At 35.5% G+C, this 18,906-nt stretch overlaps 2 protein-coding genes and 1 long non-coding RNA gene across 4 annotated transcripts; 2 read left to right on the forward strand and 1 right to left on the reverse strand.

Annotated features, from left to right (window-relative positions):
- Window positions 1–2,416: 2,416 nt before the first annotated feature.
- Window positions 2,417–5,786, forward strand: LOC147475456 (cytochrome P450 CYP749A22-like). Its single transcript, XM_086582363.1, has 5 exons — window positions 2,417–3,260; window positions 3,384–3,604; window positions 3,979–4,211; window positions 4,488–4,872; window positions 5,204–5,786. The coding sequence occupies exons 1-5, from the start codon at window positions 2,909–2,911 to the stop codon at window positions 5,627–5,629; spliced, it is 1,617 nt and encodes a 538-aa protein (XP_086438489.1). The 5' UTR covers window positions 2,417–2,908; the 3' UTR covers window positions 5,630–5,786.
- Window positions 5,787–11,070: 5,284 nt separating this feature from the next.
- LOC147475457 (ATP-dependent helicase hrq1-like) lies at window positions 11,071–13,174 on the reverse strand. The gene is made up of 6 exons (XM_086585422.1): window positions 13,142–13,174; window positions 12,826–13,091; window positions 12,576–12,735; window positions 12,243–12,422; window positions 12,029–12,150; window positions 11,071–11,772 (listed from the first exon to the last, which is right to left on the reverse strand). Exons 1-5 carry the CDS (start codon window positions 13,172–13,174, stop codon window positions 12,109–12,111), a joined length of 681 nt encoding a protein of 226 aa, XP_086441548.1. The 3' UTR covers window positions 11,071–11,772; window positions 12,029–12,108.
- Window positions 13,175–13,794: 620 nt separating this feature from the next.
- On the forward strand, window positions 13,795–17,875 carry LOC147475458 (uncharacterized). Of its 2 annotated transcripts, none has more exons than XR_015207235.1 (5): window positions 13,795–13,954; window positions 15,045–15,331; window positions 15,532–17,218; window positions 17,403–17,459; window positions 17,775–17,875. It is a non-coding gene; the product is annotated as an uncharacterized LOC147475458 (long non-coding RNA). The 2 variants fall into 2 exon arrangements; XR_015207236.1 differs by having other exon boundaries at window positions 13,799–13,954; window positions 15,039–15,331.
- The last annotated feature ends 1,031 nt before the right edge of the window (window positions 17,876–18,906 follow it).

Here is an 18,906-nt window from a genome sequence, read left to right on the forward strand (position 1 = left end):
GCAGACAGAGGCACACAGGAATGTGTGATTTGGCAAATGTGTGGAGTAAGTACTAAAGGGTGGATGTATAAGAAAAAAAATCGATTAATTAATAAGAGAAATTGATTTGATTGTACGGGTGTGCATGTACTTACAATTGAATACTGATAGGATATCTACATATGTTTATTTAGAATTTCTAACTTCCGTTTGCAGTAGAATGGAACTTATTAATATTTTGTGCAGGGACGCGGTTCTACCCTTATACAGAAGTGGATATCGATAAGATTTAATTCAATTATTAAGTTATTAAAATGAGTTATTATAATGAGTTAATAGAATGGAAGTTTGCTTGGGAAGAAATTATGTCGATTGAAATAACGGAACTACCTGTCTTCCAAGCTGGGAATGATTCAGTTATAGGTACATATAAAGTGTTTGTTGGATAATTAAAGTCGGGAAATGTTTTTATGTTGTTATTCTACTCATACCAGCAAATTCCATTTTGCTGACCCATGTTTGCTTTGTTTTGGCATCGTAGGTGTGTTCTTGGGAATATAGGTGGAAGGCAGTGGAACCACGACATTTGATTTGGATTCTTTCCTGGAGCAGTCCGTTAGTTATTTCATTAGGTCTGATTCTTTTTGGAATTATGTAATAACGTAGTTTCATATTCATATGACATGAGAATACGATGTTGAAGACTTTTATTCTTAGAGTTGTTTGATGTTTTATTGGGATGAAAGATAGTCTTTTAATAAAGTGATAGTTGAGAAATTTTGGAGATTTTTGTTGTTAAGTTGATTCTTTTATGATGTGGGTTTTCGGTTTTGGCATGTGTTGTATCCACCCCGTCATAGCCTGGATTTTTAGACAATTGAACATAGCGATGTTTGAGATATTTATATTTCAAATATTCACTTTGTAATTGTTTAGAAATTCGGGCTGTGACATTCTCTCTCTTCTAACTAGTTCAGTAGTTCACCACTTTAACATCAATTGCTCTATGAAGAAATGACTACACAAATCATAGATTTTGTTTATAGATTTGATCTCTTAGTGTATCACCATTAATAGTGCATCTAGGCATAACCAACAATACTCAAATAAAAGAAGACTAAAAAGATAAACAAGATTGATCAGTGATCCTTGTGAACATTGTTCTACAAAATTTGAAAATTTGTTTGATGCATTCAAGTTTGCCACTTCTTTTTCTTAGTTTTATGTACCCTTGCATACCGGAATCTTTCTAATTTGTAGCGATTTTTGTTTGGGTCAATTTGAGATACCTCTGTTTGAGAAATTTTTTTGAGAAACCCCATTTTGAAAATCGAGAGAGATACCCTAACTAATGTTTCGGTCGGTTAACTAGTATTTACTAACCAAAACACCCCTCTAAAAACTATTTGAGATACCCCCGCCCTATAAAATTATTTGAGATACCCTCATGTGTATGAACATATTTGTAATATAAACAATCAATGTTCATACCTTAATATAATGTAAGATCAGTAAGAACATTTATTTGGGGTATGAACAATCATTGTTCATATCTCAACATGAGCTATGAACATTCATTGTTCACACTGTTCATACATCAACATAATGTATGATCAGTAAGAGCACTTATTGGAGTATGAACAATTACTGTTCATATGAACAATCATTATTCTTATTTATCATATATTATGTGATGTATGAACAGTATGAACACTTATTGGAGTATGAACAATCATTGTTCATACCTATTTGGGGTATGAATAATACCTCAACATGAGATACGAACACTCATTGTTCACACTGTTCATACATCAACATAATGTATGATCAATAAAAACACTTATTGGAGTATAAACAATCATTGTTCATACCTATTTGGATTATGAACAATCACTATTCATACCTCAACATGAACTATGAATACTTATTGTTTATATGAACAATAATTGTTCATATCTATTTGTATTTACAAAGTAGTTTTGTATATGAAAATTCACTTTTTTCAATTACTAGAGGGCTATCTCAAATAATTTTATAGGGCAGGAGGGTATCTCAAATAATTTTTAGAAAGGGGTTTTGGTCAGTGCACAATACTTTATTGACGAAAACGTTAGTTAGGGAGTATCTCAAATGATTTTCAAAACATGAATATCTCAAAAAAAAACTTATCAAAGAGGGGTATCTCTAATTCACCCATTTTGTTTTGATATTTTTGTTACCTCTAACACCGTTAGGGCATCACCAATAGGGCATGGATTCGGGTCTTTAACTTCAAATTTAACGAACCTTCAAGAAAAACTCCATCTAACTAGTCCCTAAATGAGCCTCTAATTTTAACGGACTGGATATATGTCTTAATCCTTACATATCTTTTAAAAAGGAGCTGAAGCCCAACGAACACATCTTGATTATCTTCGTCTTCTTCTTCAATAATTTCATTGTTTTATGGATAAAATCAATTTTTTCAACTTTAAACTCATCATTCTCATCTTCAATTGAAATGGACTTTTGAGATTTCTCTATATCCTCTTCTTTTCAATTGAAATGGGTGTCTGAGGTTTTGACCCATTATTCAAATTCTCATCATCTTCTTCTTGAATTGATATGAGAGTTTGAGTGTGTACCTCGTTTGGTTAACTAATTGAAATCGAATTTTGAAGTTGGAATTGTGTAATTAAATTAGGGTTTGGAATGGTTCGTTGGAGATTTTAATTTTGGTTCTAAAAGTTAGCGCTGTATCACCCCTCATTTAAAGGTCCTCTGTAGAATGTTTTTCCTTTAAAACAATCCTTTAAAATGTTGCCCTTACTACCCTTTCCTCTGGGTGTGGAATAAGTTGGACAAGACAGGTGTCGATTTAATTTTGTAAGGCGTAAAAACTTAACTTTTCCACCCGGGCGGAGAAGATCTGGCCTCTATATTATTTTATATGCAGATAGTGAGGATTGAGGAATATATAATGTACTACCCTGAGCTTGACTTCATTGAAGGGATGGGAAAGATGAGTGTAGAAGCTCTAAAAATCTTGATCCCAACTTGTTTGTTTCTTTACTTCCTTGTGAGCTTCATTAAGTTCTTTTACAAAGTATGGTGGCGTCCAATTCAAATACAGAAACTGTTAGGTTCACAGGGAATCAAAGGTCCCCCATACAAATTTCTTCATGGAAATACAAAAGAAGTACTTAAGATGAAAAGGCAATCCTCGAAAAATCCATCTAAGCTGATGCACGACATCGTTCCAAGAGTTCAGCCTCACTTACACTTGTGGACAAAATTATACGGTCAGTCGAGTGACTATATCCATTTTGATTACTTGTTACTGTATTGATTGAATTAGATTTAAGTTAGTTTTGAAGATCCTTATTCCTCATGAATTGAATTCTTGGTTTCTATAATGGCACCAGGTGGGAATTTCCTCAGCTGGCATGGACACAAAGCACAACTGTTTCTAACTGAACCTGATCTCATAAAAAAGGTTCTGAACAATAGAGAAGTATACAAGAAGGTAAAGCCAGAGGACTACGTAAAGAAGCTGTTCGGGGATGGCCTTGTGATGGCCGAAGGCGAAAAGTGGTCCAAGCAACGTAAACTGGCCAATCATGCTTTCCATTTAGAAAATTTGAAGGTTAATCTTTTAATATTTTTTATAATAATCATCGCGCGAATACGCAATTGTTGTTCCAGTGGTGTCCAGCTTCATTAAGCATAGATTTTTAATTTCTAGAATAAATTGGAGTAATTGTGTCATTGATCTTCCTCTGATTAAACTTGTGTTGTCTGAACTCATATAACTGAAAATGTCAGTCTTACTAGCTTGTTTCATTCAAATCTTAACTTACCTGATTCTTAGTAATTAGGAATGCTTATAATACCTTATACCTATATCTACATAATTAACAAGAAATTTTTTGCAGCCTGGAATCACTTAAAGTTATAAAATGAGAACCTTAACCGTGGACGAGACAGGACTAATACTTAGCCAGAATCACATATGTGCAGGGTATGGCTCCATCAATTATTACTAGTGTGGAAAATATGATGCAGAGGTGGGCAGGACAAGAAAGAAAAGAGATCGAAGTTTTCGAGGAATTCAGAGTTTTAACCTCTGATGTGATTTCTAAGACTGCTTTTGGAAGCAATTACCTAGAAGGGCAGAAAATCTTTGATATGCTGACAAAGCTGGCCTCCATAGTTGCTGCAAATGCTCTTCAAATCAAACTCCCTGTGATCGGGTAAGCCTATTTTTTCGTATACGAACCAAGATTCTGGCTGTTTTTGGCCCCTTGCATGTTTTCTTAATTTTAATTTCTATTTTCTTTTCATTTTGGAGTCAAAACCTTTCAGATGATGTTTAGTGCTCATGGCTTGGATGGCCTAATGAAGTTCACATAAACGCAAATATAACAATCAAACGAAAAAAGAAAAACTTCTGGTGTAATTTTTTTTTTTTTGAATCAAATGAGATTTACTCAGGATTTCTTTGACTAAAAAGAAGTTTTATTCTGCAGAAAACTGATCAAATCCAATGATGAAAGAAAAGCAGACATGCTCGAACAAGAAATAAGAGAATCGTTTTCACAGATAATAAGGAGAAGAAAAGAGAAGAAAAAGACTGCAAAAATAAATGGCTCTGAATCTGATTATCTTGATTTGCTTATAAATGGAAATGAGGAAAACGACGAAGCCAAGAGAATTTCAATAGATGACATGATTGACGAATGCAAGACATTCTACTTCGCTGGACATGAAACAACTATGAGCTTACTTACTTGGACAATGTTTCTACTAGCCATCCACACAGATTGGCAAGAGAAAGCAAGGAAAGAGGTATTTGCTTTATTTGGTGAAAAGCAACCAACTACAGAAGATAACAGCATTGGGAAAATGAAGATGGTAAGTCTGGTTATCCATAGAATATATGTATGCATTCACATCTGCACTAGTTTAAGAGTTAGCGATCCAGATATACAAAGTTCTACCTGAAGTTATTAACCTATATTAAAGTAGCTAGGAGGCAGTTAAGAGGTTACAGATACCTCTGCTTGTCAATGGGGAATTATTGTTTTTGCAAGTTGGATGACTTTAGAGCATTCTGTCAGTCTTACTAAAAAAACTCTGTAGCTGATAGTCTTTGCTTCCAGAAGAACTCGGATACTCTGTAATTTTAATTTCTATAGACAAGATTTTTGTTGATTATGATGATACCTTTTGTTTTTCCTCGCAGATGACAATGATTATTAATGAAACGCTGAGGTTGTATCCTCCAGCTCTTAACCTGCGCAGAACAGTTGCTCGCCAAGTAAGGTTAGGAGAGATTCTTCTTCCGGCGGATATTGAAGTTATTGTGTCCCAGCTTGTCTGCCACCATGATCCAAAAGTATGGGGAGAAGAGGTTAATCTTTTCAAACCGGATAGATTTTCTGGAGGAATCACCAACGCTACTAAAAACACCAATGCTTTTATCCCATTTGGAATGGGCCCTCGAATCTGTGTGGGTTCGAATTTTGCACACATAGAAGTAAAGATCACTCTCTCTATGATCCTGCAACGATATGCTTTCACCCTTTCACCCTCTTATGTGCACTCTCCTGTTGACCGGATCTTCATTCGCCCTCAACATGGTGTTCAGATCATCCTCCACGAATTATAAGTCACCAATAGTACCTAAGATTCCTTTGATATACATTGTTGGTGCACCTCCCTACATACTCAGACTTTTAAAATCAAATGATTTTCAACATGGTATCTGAGTTGTTGAAGTCTGTCTTATTACTGGTAGTAACAAGTTGCCCAATGTTCTCACTGAATGTGGCTGTTGTTCGGTGTGTGTTTTGCTCATGTCTGTGAGTATGTGGTTAAGTGGACGCCAACCGCCAACCTTATGTGTATGACCAGTGATTCGGCTGGCGAATACGAGTGTTGTTAAAAGAGTGCGATGTCACAGCCCTCAATTTCTAAATTAAAGTGAATATTTGAAATATAAATATCTCAAACATCACTCGGTTCAATTGTCTAAAAACCCAGGCTATGAAGCGGTGAATACAACACATGCCAAACCCGAAAACCTACATCATAAAGAATCAATTTAACAACAAAATAATTTCCAAAAATTCTCTTTATTACTTTATAAAAAAAGTCTATCTTCCATCTCAATAAAATATCAAATCACTCTAAGAATAACAGGTCTTCAACATCGTATTTTCATGTCATAAAAAAAATGTAAACTATGTTATTACATCTTTTCAATAAGAATCAGACCTAATAAAAGAATTAACGGACTGCTCCAGGCAAGAATCCAAATCACATGCCGCGGTTCCATTGCCTTCCACCTATGTTCCCAAAAACACACCCACGTTGCCAAAACAAAGCAAACATGGGTCAGCAAAATGGAATTTGCTGATATGAGTAGATTAACCATATATAACCATTTCCAGTCTTTACTTATCATAACTAACACTTTAAAGATCATAATATAATCATTCTCAGCTTGGAAGACAGGTAATTCCGTCATTTCAACCGGCATAGTTTCTTCCCAAACAAGACTCTCATCTTATTAACTCATTATAATAACTTGTTTTAATAACTAAGTCATTGAATTAAAATTTACCAATATCCAATGTCAGATAAGGGTAGGACTGGCCCCCCGCAGACAAAATGTTATTAAGTCATACCCCTCCCATAAAAGAAGTTTTAGAACTTCTATATAACATATGTAGATATCTTATAGGTATTCAAAAGTAAGCCCAAACACACCCGTACAATCAAGGAATACAACTAACCCGCAAGGCGAATACCTTAGTTCCTCTCTAGGGCAGTCCAAACACTCTGGTCATTCATGACACATTCAATGAATACCCGGGTCATTCATGGTACATTCAATGAATACCCATATATAACGCTAACGGGCCATTTATGACACATTTAATAAATGTCCACCTAACATATAACATCATCAGTCATAAAACTCAAATCTAAAACTTGAAGCATGGAGAGTTCTAAAAGGGTGCGGTAAAATTGTTTACGCATTATTGAATTTTATTGCATATATTATTTCAGATAACGAAGGAGTATCTTGTTTCTTGTATTATTGTTTACGCGTTATTAATATATCGATGTCTAAGTGTCATAACGTCGTATATCATAAAAAGTTCTGACATATCACATAGTAGTTAATCTAATACACGCATTATATAGAAGAGTCTTAATTTAAAGCCAAGCATGCTAATAGCCCTAGACCTATATTAATAGACCCGAATCATAATCTGAAGTTAAAAGTCAAACTGGATCAACTTGTCAAAGTCAACCCGGTCAAAGTCAAAGTCAACTCTGGTCAACAAATAAAGTCAACCAAATTCTAAAGTCCTCTAACCCAAAAAGCCCAAAGGCTAAAACTAAAACTAAAACTAAAATAGAACCGGCCCAAAACTACTAGGTTTCGGCCCAACACAACTTATTGATTTCGGCCCAACCAAACAAATCAAATCTAAAGCCCAAGCCCCAAGCCCAACCGAAATAGAATTAGAACAGGTGAGAGTGGGAGCACCGGATCCAAATCTCGGTCATCCCCTCCACCACCAGCTCACATTTTCCGGCCACCTCTCCTCCCTTCCTCATCATATCAGTTTGACTCCCCATCAAAAACCAACCATCTTTCATACACACACCACTCCCTTTTATCCACTGTCGAGATCACTCCCAATTCTAGATCTCGACCGCCATTAATGCCCTTCCAAAGCTCCCAACAGCACCCCAAACCATACACATTAACCCAACCATCAAACCTTTACTTCCCCGACATCAATCATCATTCTAGCATGCATCAAAAACAAAACCAACAATGTTCACATAACTTACTGAGAAATTTCTTTGTGCCGCCATTACAGCCAGCTTCTAAGCTTCAACAGCCCCTCTGCCAACCTCCATTACACAACCAAACCAATATTTAACCATCACAGTTCATCCAACCACCGATTCTACACCCGACCTCACCCATAAACCAAACAATCATAGTCCATTCAAAAACGCATATATATTTACCTATCTCGACCACGACATTTACAGTAACCATTAATCAATTTATTTACTCGTTTTGTTTCAACGTATCCGGGTAGGTTTTCGGAGACAAACAGTTTTTCAAACGATAATCAAAATGTATACGCAATTAACACTAAATAGTATCCAGTATAAAACTAAATCTTAAAACAGCAACTGAACAGTAAAAAATCATATGTTTTCCAGCCTCATGCAATCTACAGTAAACGAGAATTTTATAAAAACATAAAATATCTACTCACTGTTTATAAACCGAACAGCTTTCCGAAAACGGGAAAAATCCCGAAAGACCGAAATCGACTGTTGCGCGAAAGGACGATCTTCCTCGTTCAAAACCTTTTCTTCTTTCAGTAAAACTCTATTTTTTTTTTCTAAAACTCTCGCTGTGTTTTTCCTTCAAAACTCTACGTGAGAAACCTTTTTTTTTTTTTTTTTAAAAAAACCTCCCCGAAAATAAGAGTTGAAACTTATCTATTTTTACTTACGGGACTTTTATCCCTAAGCTGATACTTATCATATATCTAGTTTTATCTATTATCATTATTCTTATTATTCTTATTATTATTATTATTATAGGAAAAGTAAAATTAAAACACGGGGGTGTTATAGCCCACCTCCAATGCGCCTGTAAGGAGTGTGGTCGCCGGCCATTTATGTTACCCATGTTTCATTTGATATAAATTGTCGGAACCTCTCTAAAATCACAATCCTTAGCAACATATTGGTCTTCAATACTTACTAAATACGACAATTTAATTTACTAATGAACAAAATTTGGGTTCTCATGTTAATTGTTTGAGATCTCTAATTGTTGGTGAATGTATATGATGCAAAAAAATGCCAGTACTAGATGGGAGAATGATCAGACCATGCATCTGAATCGGGATTTTAATCATGAGGTATAAATTATGATAAACTATATTACATGATTTGAAACTAGCTGTTCAAAAACAAAATCTCCATAATCAAGAACCATGCATATTCAGCTGACAAACTGACAAGCTTGTCAAGAATAGATTTTGTAATTACCTGAACTTATCAGTGTTTGCAGCCAGCCAGCACATTCCTGTCAAGGTATCCCCAATTATGCCTTTGGTGAATGGTACTAGATGCAAAAAGGAATAAATTCCAATGTCAGTAGTCTAGAGTTCTTTCCAGTAAAATGCACTTGAAAGCACTGCGAAACACAATTATATTCCACACTGTGACTCAGTGATCATGTTATTACAGTAAACAATTGGTGAATAAGGGCGATAAAATTGTAACACATGCTTAATACTAGAGAACTTAACCAAAATTGGTGTTTTTTGGCTACGGACATGTATGTATGTGAATATGTGATCATCCTGTGGAAATCTAAGGGAATGCAGTACAACTTTGGACAACTACTCGAGGAGGAATTCAAGATGCATCCAGTGAGAGGAGCAGTCAATGAAATGCTTGGAGATGGGGACCGTAAGTTAGTGAAAATGTATTGAGAATCTACTGACATATACAGCTGACTGGATGACTAAGCAAGGAACTGAGTAAGTGAAGGATGACGTGTTTGGTTCGTGGTTTGTACTTTGTACTCCATCTCATGATATCATAGCTGTTACCCCATGACGAGGAGATGAGAGTACAGTACTTAGGTCGCTGCGACTGGCATATCATGGCTGTTACCCCATGACGAGGAGATGAGAGTACAGTACTTAGGTCGCTGCGACTGGCATATAAGGTTTCTTTCACTGCTTAGCACCAGTTGTGAGCAACCTAAGCTTCTAGATATAAAGAGGTTTAAAAACAAACTAAATACACAATTTACAATTTGCTGAGTGCAGAGCAGACCAGGATGACACATTTTTTCCTTAAAGAAATGGTAAATGCAAAACTCTGAAATTTTGAATGTGTGACATGTGAAGGCATCACTATTCCAACTTCCCTTGCAAATAGAGCCATTTTTTTTCGCACGCAAGTAGGGACTTTCATTCCTTTTGCGACACCAACTACGCAAAGACATTCTGTCGGACATTACCGAAAGAATGATCAGTACGAAGACGGTTGCAAATAGAGTTAAAACGGCATCTTCATAATTCGTAGAATAACATCAGTAAAGAGCCAATTTAAATGCTCACACATCTATAGCCAGAAATGTAACTAACTAGAGGTTGACTTTATTAACAGGATGGATGTGATTACTGCATGTGGAAGCTCTGAAAATCTTGATCCTAATTCCTCTGTTTCTGTACTTGCTTGCGAGTCTTATCAAGTTCTTTTAAAGGACATGGTGGCTTCCTATTCAGAATACAAAAGTTGTTGCTGTCACAAGGAATCAAAGGCCCTTCTTACAAATTTATTCATGGAAATGCAAAAGAAATTGTTCAGATTAAAATGGAATCCATGAAAAAACCAATGGATTTGAGGCATGACATCCTTCCAAGAGTTCAGCCTCACATACATTTGTGGACAAAATTATACGGTAAGTTGCACAAAGTTGGTGCATATGCATATCCAACTTCTTTCTCATTTTCTCTGTATACTGTCGACAGGGAGGAATTTCCTTACAGCAAGTCCAATGGGGGAGCAGCTATAGTGGGCTGCTAAAAGGTGCCACATAGGCCCTTTAGCAGCCCTAGCCAAATTTGACAACCCAAATTCGAAAAACCAGTCCAATAAAGACTTTTAACAGCTGTTAAGTTTGGGATAACACTAAATTGCAATGGACGGCATAAACTCTGCCGTCTGTCTAGTCCAGACACCCCAACGGCTAGAAACGGTTAGTTTTTCTGAAATTACAAATTTATAGCAACTACTTCACACAACTCTCTCACCATTTGCTTTCAATTCTCATACAATTTCTATCTACTCCAATTACAACTGTTGTGAATATAACACTGCGGAAACAACGTTACCCACTACAATAGATCAATCCTACACAAGGATCGATCCTTCTTATTAGACAAGACTTCAACACCCTCCAAAGTAATCTCAACACTTCTCAATATCAAATAACAAGTATCTAAAGTAAAATAATTAATGTAAAAGAAGAACAAACCACAAGACAAGATATATCGTAGTTCGGCAATTTGCATACGTCCACATTACGAGTTCCAAGCTTTACTAGATGTCCGGAGTAACATATTACAAGTCTCACAATTCACTCACAAGAATGAACACTCAACTCACAAAGAATTGTTCACTTATAATCTCTCTCTTTCTTTGTTTTGGAAAAGTTAGGTTTCTACAGAAAAAACGTATATTTATACTATTTCAGAAAACTTTCGAAAAAGGGCAAATTCGTGCTGAAATACGGTAGAGCATGGGTTGCGCCCTCGACCAGGCAAAATTGAGCACGGGTCGCGCTGAAGAGCCTATAAGTCACCAAAGGCGTGAGTGCGGGTCGCGCCTTGCCCTGGTGTAAATGGAGCGCGGGTCGCACCCTTCACACTAGAATGAGAAAACATCTTTTTTCACTATAATTCTCCACCTCGGTGAGATTTTAACACATAAAACCAAGTTGAATACATCCAACAAAAACACATCCATCCAGAAACTCGCAGTCCATCCGCCCCTAAGGGCCATGCCCACAAAGGGCTCTATCAAGCATGTAGGATTTGGAGTAAGTCCAAACAGTGTTGGAACTTAACTCCGGTGACAACCTTAGTCAGCATATCAGCAGGATTGTCATAGGTGTCCACTTTCTCAAGTGTCCTTGACCAGGTAGATTTTCCCTTGCTGCATGTATACAACACCTTCATAAACCTGAATAGAAACAAACGGCATCTCCAAATACTTATCCATTGATCATTCATGGGTATCAATAATCTAGAAATGAGATGGCATCAGTAAACACAATAAACAGCCTATAATAAAGACATTGTATCCAGGAAATATAAATTAAAAAGTAGAAGAATAAATCACCTAGGCAAATGCACGAATTCTTGTTCCCGTTGAACAAATTCCAGATATGGAAGTATATACTAACTTTACTAATCAAGTATTCAGAACTATCTATTACCTGAAAGAACGCTTTGCTTTCCTCAATCTCTTCAATGACTTCATTTGTTTTTTTGTCTATCACTTTGTATTTCTCAGTCTCTATTGCTCGGATACTGATTCCATTCCATATGAAGGTCTTTTCTGTAGCAGAAAAGAGAAAAGAAAGAATATATCTTACAATTTGCACAAAATCTATAACCGATCATACACTTTAGAGTATATAGTATAGAGACCTCATGACCAATATAGCTCCATATTCTGGCTGGAGAATCACGTGATAGATCAGAACTCAGATACCCTTTCTTAGTAAGGGCTGTAATCGAACAATGTAGGGAAGGGCCAAAATATTTATCATCATGGAGAAAACTCAATTGGTGTTCAACAGCTGCACAAACAAGGTGTTGTTCAAGAACCTACAAAACAAGATGTTATGAATAAACGGTAGTATTTTCAAGAAAATTGAAGCTCAACATAGTTTCAAGCAAATCCAAAAGTGACGAGCCTAAAGTAATTTGAAATTCCATATGAGCAGAAAAAAAGGACGAAAATCCATGTCGCTGTAATACCTGCTTATTTTTGGCATCAACGTGGCAACACTCGATTGAGCGCCGAAAAAGTTTTTCAGGAAATGTCATGAAATACTGATCAAGAGGCCCTTCAAAAGCAACGTATACAGCAAGTGATGGTCTTTCCCTTCTCCCAGATCTTCCAGCTTGCTGCCACAGGCTAAATAGCAATATAAATAGTGTCCAATCAAAATATGCAGCATAGTACTACAGAAAAACGGACAACAAATTGATGTGCTAGTTAGCTCACCTAGAAATGCTACCAGGAAAGCCAAGATGAAGAGTTGCATCAATGTATCCAACATCAATACCAAGCTCAAGTGCATTTGTTGCAGCAACCCCACGAAGCTTTCCACCAAAGAATTCACTCTCTATTCTCCTTCTATCCTGTTCATCAGTTAAACAGTATGAGAATCCAACAAATTGGTGATCGTTATTTTTGTTCAAGTAACGCAGTGAATTTGTGACAAAAGAAAGGCTTAAACAAGTCTTTACACATGGAGAAAATGGAGAAAGCTGAATAAATCATTAAAAATTATGTCTAAAATCGAAAAAAGTAAGCATACGGCATTGTTAGACTTGGTATTCCCTACACACATGATGTGAAAGTGATTGACAGATAGTGACAAGAATGTGAGAGAGAGATCGTGGCAAGAAAGTGTTTGAGAGATAGTGGCAAGAATGTGTTAGGATTGAAGATGCTCAAATGCAAACATTCAAAAAGGCAGATTCACAAGGACAACAATACAATATGAAAGCCACGTACCCATGCATGCATATCAAGTTCGAGATGAACTTTTTTTCATATTATTTCTTTTTTTGCTCAGTAAACACAATATTATACTATAAAAACAAACAAAAAAGTAGGTGTAGTGTGAGATGTTCACATTACAATCCCAAAGAGATATAAACAGGAACCAGACTGGCAAGGTAGTAGAGTCTCATCTTGCCATCATGTCCTTTTGTAGTGTTATAAGGATTTTTTGTGTCACTTTTTTTTTAAACTTTGTGTCATTTTCTGAATAAAAATGACACACACACACACACGAAAGTCTTTTGTGTCACTTATTTTTAGAAAGTGACCATAGAGATTATGTTTATGTGTCACTTACGTCAAAAGCAGCACAAATAGAGAAATTAAATGTGTCACTTTGGTAAATTTAATGACATATCTACTTTTTACCGTATTTCGAAATTGAACAAAAGCGACACAAGCAAAATTTTCCAAACCCCTTGCGCACACGTGCCTTATAAGTGCCCCATCGGGAAAAAAGAACAAAAGACAGTCCGTATTTACGCCTGCGCTTTCTTTATTTTCATCAACAGGGGGCAAAGAAACTCAACGCGAAATCTATCTCTGATATTTTTGGTGGAAAAAGGTTTGCCCTCCTCCCACTCCGGCTACATGATTTCCGAAAATAAAAGAAATTTTGTTTTTTTTTCTTGATTTTATATCTTTCACATCTATATATTGTTTGAGAAAAATCAGTTTTTCGATTGATTTTGCTCACCTTATTCTTTGCTGCCTCTCAATTCCATATTATTCCTTTGATTAGTCTTTGAGAGGGTTAAGATTTTAAATAAGTTTGATTTTTACCCGTTTACAATTTTTAAACAAATTGTGGTTTGCCTTATGGGAAGCTTAAGGCTTGGAACGTTCCAAATGTAAAACCTTTAAGTCTTAAATTTATCTTTTGGAGCTTCATTTGAAACATTGAATTTCTGGGTGCGTTCTTTACCCCACTTCATTTGTATTTCAAAGATTTTGTCAAGTGACCTTACTTATATAATTAATGGATTAAATGGCCTGGATGCAAATATTAACCTACTGACCTAGATATCGTTGTGATTACTAGTTTGTATTGTTTTAAACCAGCATGAGTTTTGGCTTAACCTGTTTTAGTCTATGATTCTTGATTTTTTTACTCTCTCTGACCAATGAGTTTTATGTTTCATACTGGGAGTGACTATGCACTTAAGTAGTTTTTAAGGTTTCTAGAGGGGCAAGAGGTAGAAATGGGTGGAACCTGTAGGTGTTCATCATAATGTTATGGACAGTGGCTCTGGTATTTTGGGGGAAGGGGAAGGGGAAGGGGAAGTGGAAGTGGTTGTCCTGAAGAGACCTTAATATGTTGATTTGAGACAAGTAGTATAAGTAAATTTGAGTTCTGAATATGTGGATGGCGCTTTGTCTAGATCCTTGGTTTAGATGTTAGGACCATTTCATCAGATTGTTGCATTTCTTTGGTATTATTTCCTACTAACGCAAGTTTTTAAAAGCATAGCAAAAATTTTAAACTGTTCTTTCTATTTTCATTAAAAAAGTCTTTTAAATACTCATTTGAGTTAAGTCTGCACAAAGTTGATTTCGCTTAATCAATGAAATTTTGAGCAACTTTAATGTAGTCAAAAGTTGTAGAAACTTTAGATTTCTTATTTTGTATATGAATCTTTCTGTACAAGGTTCAGTATCTGTTAGATTTTATCTGCGCGGCACAAGCTTCTGCTTTGTGTGTGGTCATTTAGCTTCAGGAGGAAAAGAAGGAGATGAGAAATATAAAAATTCAGATGCTGCAGAAATCTTGTCCCGAACAAGCTTTCCTCGTGGTCCTTTGCATGATTTGCCACCAAATATCCTAGATCACGAGTATGTAAAGCCATGATGAGATGGCGGAAGTACTAGTTTCAAAAGATAAGTTGATGGATGTGTGTGAGAAGAGAATGTTAAATGGTAGCTGCATTATCTTCTACATGAGGTATGAATAATTTGGTAAACTTATTTGCGTTAGTTATTTTAACTTTTCATATACGACGACTTAAGTATTTATATATGTTGCAGATATTTTTCTTATCGATTTTTTTTTTCTTACTTGTGCAATATATCTTTCTTGATTAACTTGTTTTTTAATTTTATAAACTAGTCATAGTGGAATGACGACTTCATGATATGATGCAGGTGCATGGATCGATTAACAGATGAATAGATAGCAGCTAGGTTTTTTAGTGTTGGAAGTGTGCACAACAACCTAATATATTGATAGGATAGCGTTGGCGTTTTTTTTTTTAATTTATTGTGCTTATTTTGGTATTGGAATGACTTATTTTGTTGGGAGTCAAACTGGATAATAGATATTAGGTTTGATCTATGAAATCAATAGAAGTTAATTGTTTTGAATATAATGTTGTTTCTTTTTCCCGAGTGGATATTGTTTTCATATCATAAAACAAGGTAAAGTGATTTTGGTTATGATGATTTGATAAATATATGTGGATGTTGTTTCTGTTATAAAGCAGGTTAATGAGATTTTAGTTATGACGTATGGGATGCAGGTTGAGAAATGAATACGATCGAATACAAAAATGAGAAAATATTTTTTAAAAAAATTATTTTCATTTGTCTCACTTTTGAAAAAAGTGGCATAATATCTATTAAAAGTGACACAACTGACCACTTTTATGTGTCGCTTTTGACGTACTTGTGTCACGCTCTGGTTCCAAAAGTGACACAACTAGTATACTCAATGTGTCACTTCCAAAATTGACACAACTAGTATACTTAATATGTCATTTTGACATACTTATGTCTCGCTCTGGTCTAAAAGTGACACTAGTATACTTAATGTTCACTTTTGACGTACTTATGTCTCACTCTGGTCTAAAAGTGACACGACTAGTATACTTAATGTGTCATTTTTGACGTACTTATGTTTCGCTCTGGTTCAAAAGTGACACATATAGTGTCTTTAATGTGTCACTTTTGACGTACTTATGTCTCGCTCTGGTTCAAAAGTAATACATCTAGTGTACTTAATGTGTCACTTTTGACGTACTTAATGTGTTATTTTTACATTAAGAATGTGTCACTTTTGGACCAGAGCGAGACATAAATACGTCAAAAGTGACACAACTAGCGTACTTAATGTGTTATTTTTTACATACTTATGTCTCACTCTGGTTCAAAAGTGATACAACTAGTAGGTCCACTTTCTCGTTTCCCAATTTTTTAGATGGTGACATTGTTGAACTTGGTGTTTCCATCGTAGGTTCATTCTCTGAAATAGATTCATTGGACTACTAAAAGAATGGCTTTTTGTGTCACTTATGTTTTTTTGTCTCGCGTCACTTACTTATTAGAAAAAAGTGACACAGAATTTTGATGTGTCATTTTTTTATGGAATGAGGGCTGATGTGTTACTTCTAGGAAAAGTAGTACAAGTAATTTTATTTTTTGTGTCCTATTATTTGAATGTGACACTACTGGTTTGCCTTGTTGTGTCACTTTTGGGTGTAAAAAAATTAATAAATTATCGAAATAAATAAGTGACACGAGTAATTGTTTATGCCATGAAATTCAAAGTCGTGATTTCGGGGGGCGGCTATACTTTTAAGTTCCATCCCAAAAAGAATTAACTTACTAAACCTAGGAAAATAAACTTAGGGTTAAAAAAGAAAAAAACAGAAGAAAAAAAAAGAAAAAGTCGGTCTCACAAAAACGCTGAAGAGACCTCACCTTCTTCCTCCCAACTAATTCTCACCGGCGTTCTAATACCACGCGCGCTCTCCCACCCAGCAGTCTCTTGTCCATCCCTCGTTCTCCGTCCTAGTTTCCTTTCCAGCTCTCTCTCGCGAGCAAGAAAATAAAGGTAATATTTTTTTTTCATTTTTATTTAATTTCATTAAGCAAGTACTAGTTTATCTCTTGCGATAACTTAGTTTGAGAACTTGTCTGATGTTTTGGATGCTAATCATGATGTTTTGGATGCTAATCATGGTCCTGTTACTCAACCACTGATGTTTTAAAGTGCATTTTAATGTTTATTTTGACAGGTTCCTTGGCCCCTTGAGCTTATTGCTAATTCAGAGGCAATTAAGAAATATAATCAGGTACAATTTTTATATAGAAACTTGTGTTTTCAGTTGATCATCAAATGGCCACCTTTTTTTTTTAGCATGCAAAATTTGTTCTTGACAGAGCACGGAGGTGGATGTGGAAGGTTTGTTTTCTATAGCGTTTTAGAATTTTAACTAGACTTGGAAACATAAATTTCTATTTTATTTATTTTTTAATTCTTCAGATTGCAACTAATACATCACGGCATTGCCTTTGATTTCTTCCATATAAACTGTTGTGGGGAGTTTCGGATACCACTATACCCAAGATATTCCACGGTTGTTAAATAGTTAATATCCCTCTTGTAGGGTAGGGGCACTCCATCAAGAAACCACAAACGTCATTGGTTAGTGGAACAAAAACTTCTCCATTTCGTGGATGGTTTTCACCAATATGTCATGGGCGGGGGTAAATTTCCATTTTAATTTCTTTCGGTTTTATTGAGAAAGTAATATATGCACCGACACCTTTGATCTCTATCAATTTTATGCGGGTTTTTCACAACTCTGGCTCGAACTTCTGCTTGAAGGTATGTCGTGGTGATTCTCTTGATGAAGTCATAGAAGTGCACGAGGCCTATCTCTTGTCTATTAAGAGACAGTGTTTTGTGGTTCCGGATAAGCTAGTAGGATATTGGTCTCCCTTTTTGACCACTTGGTGTTTTTTTATAATTCTGTTTTGGTGCTTGTTGGTTGAGGGTGTTGATTGAGTTTATAGTCTGTCATGAATTTACTGATGGGCTTTGATTATGAAAGGGATTAAGAACATCCTTGAATTAGCTCTCGACTTCTATACCATACAACAGACTTTAAGCAGTGGTGGAGCAGCTCTTGCTATAAAGGCTAGATGTGAAATGGAAGCTAGTGGACCGCATCGAGAGAAAATTTGATGATTGCATTGCTTTTCTTCTTATAGTTATTTTCTATCCATCACTTTGCTATTTTGTGTATTTGTTTAAAAATTATGGAGTGCCATGATATAATTTGAAAAGTATATATATAAGTGTTGAAGTATACGATGAGATGAGGAGCATCAAATCGTCATTAACAATGGAATGGTGGAGAATATAGAAGATTTGACAATATCAATTAGTATATTGTCAAATGATATGGAATATATGGTGTATGGAAAACATGATCTAGAATATTCTTCATGCCATCGTATAATTCAACAATAAGTACTATAGGATAAGTTTCAAACACATGTTATAAAGAAAAATGGAATACACTTCTTGTGTATATCGACTCAGTTTTTTCTATTTATTTGTTTATTTATTTTTTCTGTAGAAAAACCTTAATCGGCTTATTAGAAAGAGAGGAAAAAGAAAGTGTAGTCCTATCTCATGATTTTAATGCAAATAGTTTGGCATATAATAACAAAGACAAAGTTTTTTGTATTGACAAAAGGATATGCATTTTACCATATGGTCACTGTTATTTG

The sequence above is a fragment of the Coptis chinensis genome, chromosome 9 (genome assembly GCF_015680905.1).
Source record: "Coptis chinensis isolate HL-2020 chromosome 9, ASM1568090v1, whole genome shotgun sequence".
NCBI lineage: Eukaryota > Viridiplantae > Streptophyta > Magnoliopsida > Ranunculales > Ranunculaceae > Coptis > Coptis chinensis.